The following is a 16513-nucleotide window of genomic DNA, read 5'->3' on the forward strand; positions in this document are numbered from 1 at the left end:
CACAACGCACCTCTACCCACTCCTCTAACAAACCTCTAACCTAAGGTGTCTGTCCGATGGCTCCCTGTAACAGATGAGCCTGACAGCATGTCTGATATCCCAGAAAAATACATTTGTTGTTGTCTATGTTGTCTATACTGGTCATAGGACTTTGTGGGACTAGATAATTTTCTAGAAAGGTTGCTTGAGACCTACCTGTGTAGTGCCTGTTCCCCACAGACTGTTTTGTGGTGTACTTAGCACACATTTTCTTGACTAATTTTTCATTTGACCTTGTCAAGTCACTGTTAACTTATACTGGTTTTGCATAACTGAGTGAAAGTAAAACTTCAGACATAGTCAGGCCGTATTGATGGTCCTAGCTACAGGGGCAAATCAAAGAACAATGAATTACTGAACACCATTTCCAACCCTACCACCTTGCAAAGCAGTACTTCGCATGAGGCCATTAATATACTTACGTTTTTATCTTCAGAGCTAAAGGGGAAGCATATGAAGCTTCTGATACAGCTCCCTGAATGCTGTAGTAATTTAACTCTTAGAATATGGACAGAAAATGCAGAAATACTCAGAGCCATCTAATCCCTCAGACTGGAGATATGCAATCCTCCCTGCTCTCATTTTCTTGCCCCCCAGAAAATGGGACACATCTATATTGAGCTGGAAATGAAATCAGTGGGAGTACTCATGTAAATAAGATTAACAGGATTTGGCCATATAACACCATTATAATCTTCCTTAAGATACATATACTGCACAGTCTCTTCTTAGTAGTTGATTTTGGCACATCTTAAAGTTTTGTATTGGCCTCCATGTCTATGAAGTTGCTAGCATCAGAAGTATTTATTTTTGTTTCCTATAAGTGACAAATTTATTCTCTGTGTGAAGGGATGGATTTGTGGTTAAAGCAATGAATGGGGACTGAGGAGATCTGGGTTCAATTCTTGGCTGTGCCGTATACTTCCTCTGTGACCTTGGGCAAGTCACTTCAGCTCTGATCCACAGCCCACTCAAGTCAATGGAAAGACTTCCATTGATCTCAATCAGTTTCAGTTCCACTCACTAATCTCTTTGTCTCAGTTCCTTCTCTGTAAAAAGGGGATAATGCTTACTTTCTCCCATCCTTTCTCTTCTCTATTTAGATTGTAAACTATTTGGGGCATAGATTGTGTCTCATTGGTACACTGCCTAGAACAATGGAGGCATGATCTTGGCTGTGTCCTCCAGGAGCTACTACAATACATATAGTTAATAATAGAATAGAGATTGTTTTGTAAATTATAGGTTCAGCCCTGCAGTCAGTCCCGTTCAAGTCAGAGGCAGTTCTGTGCATGAAAAGCTTGCAGAAATAAACCCTATTTCATTAGCATTATAAGATAACTTATTTTCCAGGGTTTATATTAATGGGAAAAAAATCAAGTAGCTTTAAAACATTTTGAATGTTTGTGATTTTGTACATTGAAGGTTTCTTTAACAAATATGTTTAATTTGTTTTTTAATTACCCACTGTAAATTAAACAAACTCTAGCTATTAAGAATAAGAAACATCAGATTGTAAGAAGTTAATTCCGTGTACCAGAATGTAGGAATCTTGGGAGTACGTCTACTCCCCCTAACACTCCTCTCCATCATGTCTCTTTCTTCCACACCATAAAAAGAACAGGAGTACTTGTGGCACCTTAGAGACTAACAAATTTAACACCTTAGAGACTACAGCCCACTTCTTCGGATGCTGTAGTCCACGAAAGCTTATGCTCTAATAAATTTGTTAGTCTCTAAGGTGCCACAAGTACTCCTGTTCTTTTTGCGGATATAGACTAACACGGCTGCTACTCTGATTCCACACCATACTGTTTGCAGTTGATGAATCTTTTGTATTTAGAGCTTTGTTCTTTTCTTTTGGGCAGGAGCTATATCACCAGTCATATGACTGCGTCTGTGTCATGTTTGCCTCTATTCCGGATTTCAAAGAATTTTACACAGAATCTGATGTAAATAAAGAAGGCTTGGAATGTCTCAGACTGCTAAATGAGATCATTGCTGACTTTGATGATGTAAGTACTAGTAACAATAATTATTATACAATTAAACTTTGAGAACCCCAATTTGTAAAACAGTGAGAATGTTTGAGAGAGCAATTGAGTGGACAGTTTGTCAGGAAATTTTTAAGTGTCCATTTCATATGGATATTTTGATAGAGATTTGGGACTAAGAAAAAATTTGAATATGTCATGGAGCAGATCATACTCTGACATATGTATCCTACTGCCATTGATCCACTTCAGGGAGAGCCTTGCACATGTGTCTGAGGGAGAAGTTTGGCCCTTTATTTATTCAACACAACACACTCATATCAGAAACTTACCACAGTTTTCGAACTGCAGTGCCTAAAACTTGATACCTAAATTTGCTTCCCTTGACATTAATAATATTTCCTTACATCTGATCTGTATTAGTCTAAGTTTTCTGCCTTACTGATTACATGATTTTTGAGTGACTAATAAGAATGTGAAGGTTTTAAAACTCATCATTCTCCTCAACTAAAGGCAGATGCAGACTGGGGAACTGATGGCAAAATTTAAAGACAGTTACAGCTGTGCAACACACTGAAGACAGCATTTGACCTGCACATACTCAGAGAGAAATTGAAATGCATGAGACAATAAACAAGGAACCCCAGGTCCCATATTTCTTTTACAAAGTCACATACTCAGAATGCAGAAAAAGGCTTACCTGTTGGTTCATGTGACACAGGTAGGAACTTTTTTATGCCCTCAGATGTATGCAGATCCCATTGACTTCAAGGAATGCTGCACATGTAAAAGGGAAGACTTTGGCCCATACTTAACAGCAACTATTATATTCTAGATTACATACACTGAACACACTTTCGACTGATCATACAATACTGAAAAGATGTTCAGTGTAAGCGTAAAAATGGACCATTGCACTTTAAGGTCATTCTAAATAAGAACAAAACTCCTTGTGGAATTACATCCATCAAACTGTACTCAACATATTTCTTCTAACAAGAGGTAGAAGACAGCACTGAGAATTAAGTATCAGAATACTTTTAAGGTGTTTAGCTACCAGACACTGAGAGTCTGGGAATTGAATAACTGTTATTTCTTCACAGTTGTTGTCTAAACCAAAATTTAGTGGAGTTGAAAAGATCAAGACCATTGGAAGCACTTACATGGCAGCTACAGGACTGAGTGCTACGCCCAGCCAAGAACACAGTCAGGTACAGCAAAGACATAAACAGCTTGCTAGGTAAAAGTTGTGTTCACATGACATTCAAAATACATTCATAGGGATTCAGTGTATTGCAGGCCTACAATGGATTTTATCATATTGGACAAGTTTTTGTATATTTTTATTCACTAAATTCTTCAAGTTCCTGTGAACTATACTCTTTACAGTGTAACATGAAAGGACATCTTTGCATTTTCTCAGTCTAAATATGGCATTTTAGTTCCAAAACCACTATTCCCTATTATAGGGCAACAGTTCTCAGAAGCACTTCACTAGAACAGATTTAGAGAGCTCTATGAAAGACTTCAAAAATTAGTGTTTCGTTACATGCGTTCCAAGGGAAACAACAAACAATCAGCTGTATACTTTGGGTTTATCTACATGACCTTGCTGTTTGGACTACAAGGATGTAAACTGGAGCACCCACCAGCATGCTGCATTGTAAATCTTCCCAGTAGGCCCTGTGAGCATGAACTAAAAAGGTACCTAAGTTCATATTAAACTAGTCCTTTGTTATTGTAAAATAAGATATCTACACAAACTGCTAGACTTAATCGTGCATTGCAATGGGATGGACAAGATGAGCTTGACAGGTCTTTCCTAGTTCTAATTTCAATGATTCCATGAACAGTCACACAGACCAGTCATATTGCCTGGTCATCTGGTGGTGACAGTTTAAATTGGGATTGAAAATGCAGTGTGACAAGGGCAGAGGGTATCTCTATAGCCTGCCACATTCCCCCCCCTCTGCAGTTCAGGTCGTCTGAAGTGCTTTTGCTAAAACACCCTTGATTTGGACATTTATGGATTGAGAGAGGAACATCCTCAGTGGGAGGTACTTGGCTGTAGATTTTGCTTCCCCCTGGATCTGCAGCGCGCCAGCCTGTTGGACTCCAGTGCATGTTGTAAGAATAATTTTTGAGAAGGGGTTTGGTTTTGCAGTAGGGCAAGAGTCTTTTACTGTGCAGTAAGTCTTTTCTCTCAGCGCCCTGAGATTGTGCAATGTGAGCACTTCTATAAACAGAAAAAGGAATAAATATATCATTACAACATCTATCAACACACAATTATGTACGTTATTACTAGGATTCTAAGCTCCTTGAGGCAGGGTTCATCTCTAAGTTCTGTTTGTGCAGTGCTTAGCACAATGGGCCCTGATCGGGCCCTTCAGCACCACCACAATACAAATGCATTAGTAATAATATTTCTTTTTATCCAGCATATTGCCAAATGCAAAAGTGATTGAATTTGGGCTGCATTGTGAACATGGAGATGTTGCTACCAGAAGATTTAGAGACTTTACATAATTTTCAAATATGGCAGGTTAAGCATAGTGCTATTCACACACACGTGCATGCACACACACACAGTTATTTATTAAGAGTTTTAAATATTAAAATATTAAAAGTAAGGAATCTCCAAATTAAAAATCCTTCATTATCTAGCTTCTCCAAAATGATGCTCATGAATTGTAATTGGAGTGGGTATCATAGCAGCCACTGTGAAAGAAGAAAGATAATTTGTATGCATAAAATAATGCAAACTAGACATCAAACTTTCACCAGGTTTCAAGAATATATGGTCTGCCGTTAGCTGTAAATCATCCAGCCACACAGAAATTCCAGCCAGTTTCAGCATAAACACTAATGCAATAAATTAATATTGAGATAGCCAAAGGAAAAGCCAGTCAAAATATATATTTTTCCTCCTTGCCTAATTGTATTGTATATAATACAATTTATCTATACTAGGCTGTTGTCGTGTTGTCGTCTTGACCAATTTTCAGTTCAGTTCACTGACCTAACTTCCAGGGATAACAGGAACTTCATGATCCCTGCTTATTCAGTAGTAGTCTCCTTCTGATCATTCACAAAGGTCTTGCTTCTCCTCTCACATGCACTGTTGTAAATGTGGATTAACTCCATTTAAAGCAGTGGAATAACAGCAGTGTAAGTGAGAGTAGAGTTGTGTCAAACAGTTAAGTCTTATTAGATTGCTTCTGAATGGTGTTTGTCACTGAACATTAAATTGAGACATCTGTGGTGAATTTAAAGCAAGATCCCAGTCCTGAAGATGTTACTTTATCAATCAAGTCACCCAGCCTCCTAAAATACATTTACCATATTAATAAAATGTCATATTCCAGATCATTTTGCTGTAGCCTAACTGGCATGAAGCATATTCAGTGGCTTCTATTTGAGTAAATTGATTTTTTGTGTGTGACCTAATTAGAATCTTTCTGCTAAATATTTATGTATATTCTGCAAAATATTTACCTACATTTAAATTATTATTTCTTTAGCAGCTTGTGTTCTTACTTAAATTGCCTATTAGCAAATCAGTGAATGTAATTTTTATGCTCTGAAAACAACAAACTGCTGCAATAATGCTTTTCCATTACAATTTGAAACTGTGTTAGACTTGTATATATATTTTTTTAGAATATCAGGGTTGGAACAGACCTCAGGAGGCCATCTAGTCCAACCCCCTGCTCAAAGCAGGACTAATCCCCAGACAGATTTTTGCCCCAGATTCCTAAATGGCCCCTCAAGAGTTGAATTCACAACCCTGTGTTTAGCAGGCCAATGCTCAAACCACTGAGCTGACCCTCCCCCCTTGATTTACTAAACCCAGTTGCACTCATAAAACTGAAAGTAGAAGAAAATGTAAGATCAAGGTCACTGTGTTTTTACACCTACCTTAATATTTGTGAAGTTGTTTATAAGTATCTAGAAAAGGAGACAATTTCATTGACACACGCACATGCGCACACCCATCCTGGACATCTATGCATACATTAAGTAAAAGAGACAATACATTATTATGCCCTAGTTGATTCTAGCTGAAGCTGAGCAGATTTCAGTTCCCACCATCGGGTATTGTCCATCACAGCAACTTTGTTTCTCATGCAACGTACTCTCGTATTACAATATGTTGAAGATTCTGAGTATTTTGTGCATGTTCTTGTAGCAACTGAGTTTACAGAAAATATTTTGATGATTCTGATTATGTGGATTCCTAACTGTTTGCTTTTTTATATTCAGGAACCTGAACGACAGTATATGCACATAGGAACTATGGTGGAGTTTGCATTTGCCCTAGTGGCAAAACTGGATGTAATAAACAAGCACTCATTCAATGATTTCAAGTTACGAATAGGTATGTAGCACAAGAGTCTTACAAGAATATTTTGTAAGGGAGAATTCAGTGTGAAATATGAGTACATTAAGAAGCTAGTAATACTAGCTAAGAGGACAGATAAGCAGCTTTTCCCTGTTATAAGGGAGAATGAATGGCATTGCCACTGACTTCCTCTGCAGTTGTGGCCTTAGGTGTGTCTCAAGGTGGGCACCCAAAAAATGGAGGCATTCAGATGTATAGGCTCTGTTGAGAATGTTGGCCTTTGTGTCTGAAATGGTTTGATGGTGACTCATCAGTCTTTATCCTAAATATATTTAAACATTTTTAACTTTTAAAATTTTAATGGGAGAGGAGGCAAAAAGAATCCAGTGTGGGATTTTCAAAAGCATCCAAGTCATTTGGTGTCAAAAATACAACCTACTTTGCCAAATCTTAAATAATGAAGTCTTATGTTCTAGTCTCTTGTCTTAAACTGTCCTCGTATTTTTCAAGTGATAAAAATAGCAAAAGTATGCTGTTTTCTGCAAAATGTACAGATCTAATTCTCTTTAAACCAAACCTCTAAACCTACAAGAAAGTTGGACCCACCCCTTTCCTTCAAAAACAGCTGGAAATCACATACAGATGAGGGCCACATCAGTTGCATAACTGGCAGAACTAGTGTTATGTTGTCTGCTTCTCCTTTCTATTACACACCTACAATTATTGGAACATAGCAGCCTCAAACACTAAGATTTTTTTAGTCAATTCTATTTGTTAAGGATATCACTTATCATTCAGTTTCTAGCTTCTTCTCCTAGAGTATCATGACATTTTTCAAAATAAATGCAAGGTTGTTATCACTAAGCCAGGAAAAGGAGACAAAATGACTTCATAACTGGCAGAAGCCCATATATCCCCAGATTTAATTTCCTAGTAATAATGTGTGATAGTTTTTGAATACAAAATGAAATTTAGAAAGTGTGAAATGCAAGCAGTGAATAACTATTGGAAATCTATAAATCCATCCTGTAAACATGCCTGAAGTATTTGGTTTCTAATTAAACAGCAGATAGACACCTTTCTATTCTTTCTTGCAGTGTAACTCCCATTTATTATGCCTGCTGTTTATGCTCTCATGTTTAGTCCACAGTGCCACCCTGTGGCAAAAGTTTGGCATTAGTTTCATATTAATTATTCATTAAGTTAAGGAGTTAAGTAACTCCTCACTTAACATTGTTTCAAAGTTACATTGCATGCTCATTTAAAGTTGCGCAATGCTCCCTTATAATGTCGTTTGGCTGCCTGCTCTGTCCACTGCTTGTAAAATTCTGTGGAAGAGCAGCAACTTTACAAGGGAGCATTACATAAGTTCCTCTTCTCCACCTCCTCCCCTTCCCTCCCAGCACTTAGGACTTTCTGGGAGGGAGGGGGAGGAGCGGAGACGTGGTGCTTCCCTACTCTTTGCCCTCCCTCCCAGAAATCCTAAGTGCAAAGCACTGGGAGAGGGGGGAGGAGCGGAGCCGCGCAGCGTCTCCGCTCCTCCCACTCCCTCCCAGAAAATCCTAAGCGCCACTAAACAGCTGTTTGGCGGTGCTTAGGACTTTCTGGGAGGGAGGGGCAGGAGTGGGGAAGCGCCGCGTCTCTGCTCCTCCCCCGCCCTCCCAAAAAGTCCTAAGCACCGCCAAACAGCTGTTTGGTGGCGCTTAGCACTTGGTGGGGGGAAGGAGCGAGGATGCTGCTGCTCCGGAGAGGAGGTGGAGTAGGGGTGGGAAGAGATGGGCCTGGAGCGGAGCAAGGACAGGAAGAGGCGAGCCTGGAGCATCCCCCAGCAAAGTCAGCGCCTGCTCTTCTCCAAGGAAGCTGCTGCTGCGAAGGTGCTTCCTAGCGTCCTTGCCTGCAGCAGGCTGTGCCTGTGTGGGGCAAGCCAGGGGCACTTCCAAACCACAGTACAGTACAGTACTGTACAGTATGTCTGCCCCCAAAAAATTTCCTTGGAACTTAACCTCCCGCATTTACATTAAATCTTATGGGAAAATTGGATTCATTTAACATTGTTTCACTTAAAGTTTCATTTTTCAGGAAGATAACTACAACGTTAAGTGAGGAGTTACTGTACACCTCAAAAGTCATGTTGGTTAGGGTTGGGATGGTTTTGCCATCATTGGCAATTTAAAAACAAGAATGGATGATTTTGTAAAAGCTATGCTCTAGGAATTATTTCAGGGATGTTCTATGGCCTGTGTTATACAGAAGGTCAGACCAGATGATCACAGTGGTCCCTTCTGGCCTTGGACTCTATGAATCCTTTGGCCGTATTCTTTATAGGACAAGCCACAGTTAATAGAACAGCAAAGCAAAGATGAAATATCTCCCTCTCCCTTCCCTTACAGTTCAAAGTGAATACAAGTCGATAGGTTTATCAAGAGACGTGGAGTTATAAACCTGTAGGAAATGGAAATTCTCTTATTTCCATCAATGATTTAATTAAAAAAACACGACCTGTAAGGCAGTGGTATCGGCAGCATCAGCATTATGTGACAAACAAGTGCTGATGAAAGTCAAGGGCTAAACCCACATACTAACTGTAGCACAAAAGATTATATTGAAGCAGTGTTCATGGAAGAAACTTCTCTAAACAACACTATTGACATGTGACTTCTAAGGGGAGTTTACTGTATAGTCTATAAAAGTTGTACTCCTTTGCTTAATGGTGTTAAGAGAGAGAGATGTTAAAGGTTGTTCAAGTAACAATCAACAAGGACATAGTTTGGATGCAATCATAGTTTCCTACTGTTTTGTTTACCATGTGCAATTGTGATGCTCCTGCAGCTGACTTAAAGAGAGGATTACATTTTTGCTGATTTTGAGCATCCCTAATGATTGTTTTGTGTTACTCTTACTGAATAGCACACACACTCTCATTTATCTACCTAAGCTATCTGTCTAAGCTATTTAGGTGTTTCTAGAGCACCAGTCACCATAGTACATAGCCTCCATGCACAGTCTCGCCAGGCAGACCAAAAATAATAAACACAAATTTAGAGCACGTCTCCTCTGGCCATCCAATATCATGATCTGTTAAGCCTAATGAACAGTTTTTGCCTTTCCAAATTAATCTAGCGAAGGCCTTAAGCAAGCTATTAAAGGAATGAATATATTCAGAAGCTCAGATAAACATTTATAGACCTCTACCTGGTATCACTTGGGAGCTGCACCTTTTCCCAATTATCTGTATTTAACAGCTGTAACCACTTCCTCCATGTTAATGAACCCTGTAGGGCCTCTGTCATCATCCCCCAAGAGGGGTGATTAATTCCTTCAAGGAACTAGTGCAACTGCTAAGTAGAGGCATTTGGAGAGGAGCTGTATAATTCTTTATAAAAACCCGTCAAGGCATTGTTGATACTCTTACTATGGGAGTGCCACATTCACTTTGTTGATAGCTTCATTCCATTTTTTTAAGCATGCTCCATAGGCTGGGTTATAATTGTAGGACTACACACTACTCTCAATCCCCATCCCATCAGATTTCCCACTGACGTCAAGGGTATGTTTGTATGAAGATCCAAGATAGTATAAATAAAAACTAAACAAGAGACATGTTCTGTTTACTGATAATAAAACTTATGTCATATCCTGCTTCCGTTTCCTAGTATGAGAGTCATTCCAGTCCCCCCCCCCTTCTCAAAAATGAACTCAGGAACCAAGAATGACTGCAGGATGGATGTGCCTACAGTCTCTTGGGTGGCTATGTATGATCTTATTATTCCCTCTAGCAATCTGTATCAAAGCTAATGTTTTACTACCATAACACGTTGCTTAAGTAGCAGATATGAATGTAATCATGTAGATTTATTTATTAGCCCAAACATTCTAGGTCAATGCTATCAGCAAAAAATGGTCCTATGAGTGAGAACTTTTCTGAGTCCATTAGTCTACTTTGTATGTCAGAAATAAAAGAATGCTGTAAAAGTAATTAGATTTGGCAGTTATTGTTTTAATATTGAAGGTTATTCCCATTCTCTATAGAGACTGAAGGAAATTATGGTACATCTGTTTAATTGAAGGTGGAGATACTCTCTAAAGATGGCACTAGCAAGTTATTAAGAAACTATAACAGGAACATATTTTTTGTGAAAATGAGGTGGACTATAATATGTGGAGATATACCTATCTCATAGAACTAGAAGGGACCCAGAAGGGTTATTGAGTTGAGTCCAGCCAGCCCCTGCCTTCACTAGCAGGACCAAGTATTGATTTTTGCCTCAGAACTCTAAGTGGCCCCCTTAAGGATTAAACTCACAACCCTAGGTTTAGCAGGCCAATGCTCAAACCACTGAGCTATCCCTGCCCCCTAACTAACTTGGCACTTTTATTACTAATATTCTGCTGTAGTAAGTGGTCAAATACACTTGTGGTCATACCATTTATTACTGTGCCCTCTATCCAGCATAGGCCAAATACATGTTTATTTACATTATATATGGGCTAAATATGCTACTCACCCTTATTTGTAAATTCTCATTAACACAGAGAGTCAAACAATGTTTTACAGGCATCAACCATGGACCTGTAATAGCTGGAGTAATTGGAGCTCAGAAACCACAGTATGACATCTGGGGCAACACAGTGAATGTGGCTAGCAGGATGGACAGCACTGGTGTCTTAGATAAAATACAGGTATCTTTTTTCATGTTACTGTTTGAGTGACTTACTCCTTCAGAAACAGATCATCATGTTGATAGATGAAATAAATCAATGAATTGTTCTTAGTGATGAACCAGGCAGATTAACAATATTTGGGGGGCAGCCTCTAGGCATCTGCAGTTCAAAAGGGTCACATAGAATGTGGGCCAGCAGTCCTAGATGCACAGTACAGAAAGATCAGTCCCTGAAAAGGGGAAGTATAGATCTAAAAGACATTTAGTCACTAAGGAAAAGCAGCAGAAGCAAAATGACTGTTGGTGTTCTAGAGCGACAAGGTGGGGGAGGTAATGTCTTTTATTGGACCAACTTCTGCTGGTGAGAGAGACAAGCTTTCAAGCCACACAGAGCTCTTCTTCCGTTCTGGGAAAGGTACTCGGAGCATCACAGCTAAGTGCAAGGTGGAACAGATTGTTTAGCATAAGTAGGTAGCACATATTCTAAGGGATCATGCAAGATAGGGTGGCCCATTAACACCTCTGCAGTCACAGGACAAAAATAGGGGGTTAGTGGGTTACAGATTGTTGTAATAAGCCATAACTAGTGTCTCTGTTCAGTCAATGGGCTCTACATGAATGATACACAGCTCTTGAAAATCTGAAATGCTTTTTGGAGTACCATATGATAGATTAGACAAATTTTGTTTTTAGTGCTAATTGTGCATCTGCAGGCCCTGTGTCTTCAAACCTAAGCACATAAGGTAAGATACCTAAAACAGGTGTTAAGCACCTAAATAACAGATTATTTGATGGCTCACATATGGAACTCTGGAGTGACTCAATGTAGATGCTCAAGATCGAAAAATGAGCCTCCAGTATTTAGGTGCCTTTTAAAGATCTTCCCAGCATCATGACAATAACATTGAAAGCATCCAGGCTGGCTTCTGTCTTAGGTGCTAAAGAGAGATTATATTCTCTCTTTGTACTCATTTTTAAAAAATATTATGTGTTTCAGGTTACAGAGGAGACGAACAACGTCTTACAAACGCTGGGGTATATGTGCACTTGCAGAGGAATAATAAATGTAAAAGGAAAAGGAGAACTGAAAACATATTTTGTACATACTGAAATGACAAGGTCCCTTTCACAAGGGAATGTGGCATCCTGAAGAATATTTTTAGGTGTCAACAATACCGTATTTTCAGGAAAGTATCACACACTTTTTAACTCCATTTTGGCCCTTAACTTGAATGTGCGTGTTATTTTCCGGTATTATGGAACTGTTATTTTAGTATGGCTGCAGAATGGTCCGATGATCCAGCAGTACGCACCTCGCTATTCTTATATTCCAGGGCAGTTGTGTTGTGTGCTATAGGACTAGAAGACTGTACTGCAACTTACACTGTTACTTCAAGACAAGAAAGAAGAAACAGAGATTGATAAAGAGACTAAAATGCAGAGGCTGATACCAAAGGGATTAAGATGATGTTAGTGATAAACAAAAACAATCTTAAGGCAATAAAGCTAGGGGTGCATAATATTTTCTGGTGCATGATGTTTCCTGGAAGATACGGTAGCTCCCCAATAGCATCCACTAGTCTGACATTAAAATATACAGTATTTGTAAATAAGTTGATTCTGTCCCTCCATATACAATTTGGATATGTTCACCAGTTGTGTCTCATAGCCAGTGACATGTTGGGGGCACCTGGTTGGCATTCTTTCCTGGAGACAGTCCTAACAACAAAGGAGCAGTTTTGTACAAACATGTCAGCTGTTTTAATGCCATTGTCTTTTGTAAGGTTAATTCATTAAAAGTTTGTATGTACTTTGTCTTATACTTTGTCTCTTAGTTTTGCTTCTTTCCACATGGTTCCTCTTCCTTTAATAATCGCACCTCCTTTCAGCAATTGTTGATGTGACACATTTGCACCAGCTAGGATGGTTATAACCAAAGCTCCCACTACAGTCTAAGTCAATAATGTCAGATAGCCTTGTTACTTTAAAAAAAAAATAACACACACACACACACACACACACGAGAGTCTCACCAGTATTATCAGGCCTCACCAGCCCAGGAGATCTAGCCTCTTTCTAAACTCTGGTTCCCATGCTGTGACAGGAGTATTGCCTCAACTGGATGAACACCAGGGAAATATAACAGCCAATGTCAGCCCTAGAATTCCTACAGCTCCACACAAAACTAAATTATAGTACTTTGTGCAATACACAGGATGGGCTAATTTTTTTAAAATCTGAATGCCTTTTACACATTGCTGCCTGTGCTATCTCTTGATGGTATGCTCTGAAAGCCCCTCAACCTCGCAGGTGTCCTTCAAGCTATAATGACATAATTGTGAGTGGAGATCTCTTAATTGAGCCCTATTAAGTTGAAGTGCACCAAATGTGCTGTAAGTCTCAGCTGAGCAACTTGAGGGACAGTGAAAACTATTTAATTTTACAGACTGCACCCAGCTTTTGAAGTCAACCTGCCATGCTGTATTCCTTCAGAAAACAAATTGCATTGTACATGTAGCACCAAGGGGGACTACATATCTACCTATTTGTATTGATAGACAGCACACAAAAGAGCTGTTGATTAATATTTGATAATGGAAAAACACTAACAGTTTAATTGAGGAAGTTAATTGGGTCAGGTCATTATTGTGGCCTTACTGCTTTCTTTCTCCAGTGAGAGTCAATATCTTAATATTAAAACTACCAACATTTGAAGCAAAAAGATTGATAGAATTTATAAAACTAAATTAATTGGACATCAGTTGGCCTTTTATTTCCTTCTTACACTGTTTTCAGCGTTTATGTAATTCTTTATATGTTGTCTCAAAACAAATGCTGTAACAATAGCATTCTTTTAAAAAGTTACAATCACAATTATTCTGTCCCTGATATATAACACTACTCTACAGCCAAAATGCTTCTGAAATAAATGTAGTCAAACTTTACTAATTCTGGGTCACTGAGAATGAAAATGATGCTTAAAATTGTTGATTGGCTCTAGTTTTCAAGATATGCTACTGGGTCAGTATATACGACCCTTGACTTGGGAATGGCGGAGGATAGGTGAGTTATAAAGGGAAAGGATCTCAATTTAAACCAGAAATGACTAAAATACATCTTTGACTGGATCTATGAATAAATCTATGACTGGGTTTGGACAGTACTTGCTTTTTAGGCAAAACAATGAATGATGCAATCTGAAGCTGGTATTGCGTCATACATGATAGGAATTGCATCATGTTATTCCTAGAAGTCATGGATGATGCAATCATAACGAAGCTTACATCACGCTGCTGAACAAATTGCCCTATATCAGCTCTAGAAATCATACAGTGTCGTGCTCTCTTATTTGTCAGTGTTTGATTTTGCAAAGGGACACATTTCTGTTTAGCCAAAGTGAGCAGAGATGCCTCGTACTTGTGTGAACAGTGTAGATAACTTCTGCTATGTTTGTGGGGAAGTGACTTTTGCGTCACAAAAGCGCAGTATAACCACTATGGTTAAGAAAGCCTATCACCTTTATTTCGGCTGCAAAATTGGAGATCAGGACAAGAGGTGGGCCCCACACATATGCTGCAACACTTGTGCAACAAATCTTCGCCAGTGATTGAACAGGAAAAGGAAATCTATGCCTTTTGTAATGCCAATGATTTGGAGAGAGCCAACAGATCATACCAGCAATTGTTACTTCTGCATGGTGCCTCCAGTTGGGAAAGGTGTGTCAAAGAAGAAAAAGTGGACTGTGCATTATCCAAACATTCCATCAGCTATTCGCCCAGTACCCCACGATTCCTGATGCACCAGAATCATTCTCACTTGAGTCAGACGAGGAAGAGGAAGAGGATGAAACTTCTAGTCCTGAACCATCAATGTCACAGGACCCACATTTTCTCCCATCCTCCTCCTCTGAACCACACCTCATAACACAAGGTGAACTGAATGACCTTGTCAGGGATTTGGAACTACCCAAGAGTAAGGCAGAGCTTTTGGGCTCCAGACTACAGCAGTGGAATCTCCTGGCAGGTGCTGTTAGGGTTTCCATGTTCCATGACCGTCAAAAGGATCTTGTCCCATTCTTCTTCATGGAAGGTGATCTTGTAGCCTGCAACAACATCGATGATGTGATGGCAGCCCTCAATATCGTTCATGATCCAGATGAGTAGAGACTGTTCATTGATTCATCGAAGACGAGTCTTAAAGCTGTTTTACTGCATAATGGCAATGTTTTGCCATCAATTCCAGTTGGTCATGCAGTCCATATGAAGGAAACCTATGACAACATGAAACAACTTTTGAGGTGCATAAACTATGACCAACATCAGTGGCAGCTTTGTGGCGATTTGAAGGTTGTTGCTCTCTTGCTTGGTCTGCAGACTGGATACACAAAGTACTGCTGTTTTCTCTGTGAATGGGATAGTCGTGCAAGAGATTCCCACTACATGAAGAAAGATTGGCCACTCCGACAGTCATTGGAGCCTGGGAGGAAAAGTGTTCAGCATCCACCACTTGTTGAATCAAGGAAGATTTTGTAACCACCCTTACACATCAAGCTGGGTCTGATGAAGAACTTTGTGAAGGCCATTGACAAAACACAAGCAGCTTTCAAGTACCTCCGTGGAAAATTTCCAAGATTAAGTGAAGCTAAGATAAAGGAAGGTGTCTTTGTTGGTCCTCAGATTCGTGAACTTCTTCGAGATGATGCATTTGACCATGCACTGCGTGGCAAGGAAAAGACGGCATGGAAAGCCTTCCAGTTAGTGGCAATAAATTTTCTTGGAAACAACAAGGCAGACAACTACAGGTTGTTGGTGGAAAACCTCCTCAAGGCATACAAAAGTCTTGGTTGCAACATGTCACTAAAGATACATTTTTTGCACTCTCATCTAGATTTTTTTCCACCGAACTGCGGAGCAGTGAGTGACGAGCACGGCGAGTGATTTCACCAGGACATTGCAACAATGGAGAAACGCTATCAGGGCAAATGGAGCCCATCAATGCTTGCAGACTATTGCTGGACAGTGACAAGAGATGCTCCATTTAATGAATACAAGAGACAAGCCAAGAAGCGCCGAGTAGACACTGAATAGGACTAAACTATGTACATAATAGTTTTTTGCCTTTTGTTTCATAATAAATTTTATTTATATAACCTTTTTACTGATTTTTAAAGTGTTACAGAAACAGGACAGGTGAAATATTATCATGTAAAGCAAGCATAAACACACGAAAAGACCTAGGTTTACAATTTATGATTAAAACTCTACTATCTACCCAATATACATAGACATAAAATGTAAAAACTTAAATATCTTAGAAACAATAGCCAATCAGTTGTTTTAATTGTCATATTTGACTTCAGTACATCAAAATACATAATAAATAGCACATTTTATCTCTGAAGCAGACAACTTCTCAAAAATTGTAGACCAGTGTAACGAGTCAGTAGCTGAAAACAATGAAAAAAATTGAAACGG

At 39.2% G+C, this 16513-nt stretch overlaps 1 protein-coding gene across 3 annotated transcripts in view; it reads left to right on the forward strand.

Annotated features, from left to right (window-relative positions):
- LOC117872756 (adenylate cyclase type 2) overlaps positions 1-12861 on the forward strand; it is a 156909-nt gene extending 144048 nt beyond the window's left edge. For 2 of the 3 annotated variants that reach the window (XM_034761513.1, XM_034761514.1), the window contains 5 exons: positions 1908-2054; positions 3137-3244; positions 6300-6414; positions 10934-11058; positions 12037-12861. In XM_034761513.1, coding sequence (XP_034617404.1) covers positions 1908-2054; positions 3137-3244; positions 6300-6414; positions 10934-11058; positions 12037-12189 — 648 coding nt within the window. In that variant the 3' untranslated portion in view covers positions 12190-12861. Of the gene's footprint in view, positions 1-1907; positions 2055-3136; positions 3274-6299; positions 6415-10933; positions 11059-12036 lie in introns of those variants that run through there. The other variant, XR_004644594.1, reaches the window with a different exon arrangement.
- The last annotated feature ends 3652 nt before the right edge of the window (positions 12862-16513 follow it).

The sequence above is a fragment of the Trachemys scripta genome, chromosome 2, assembly GCF_013100865.1.
Source record: "Trachemys scripta elegans isolate TJP31775 chromosome 2, CAS_Tse_1.0, whole genome shotgun sequence".
In the NCBI taxonomy this organism is placed as follows: Eukaryota; Metazoa; Chordata; order Testudines; family Emydidae; genus Trachemys; species Trachemys scripta.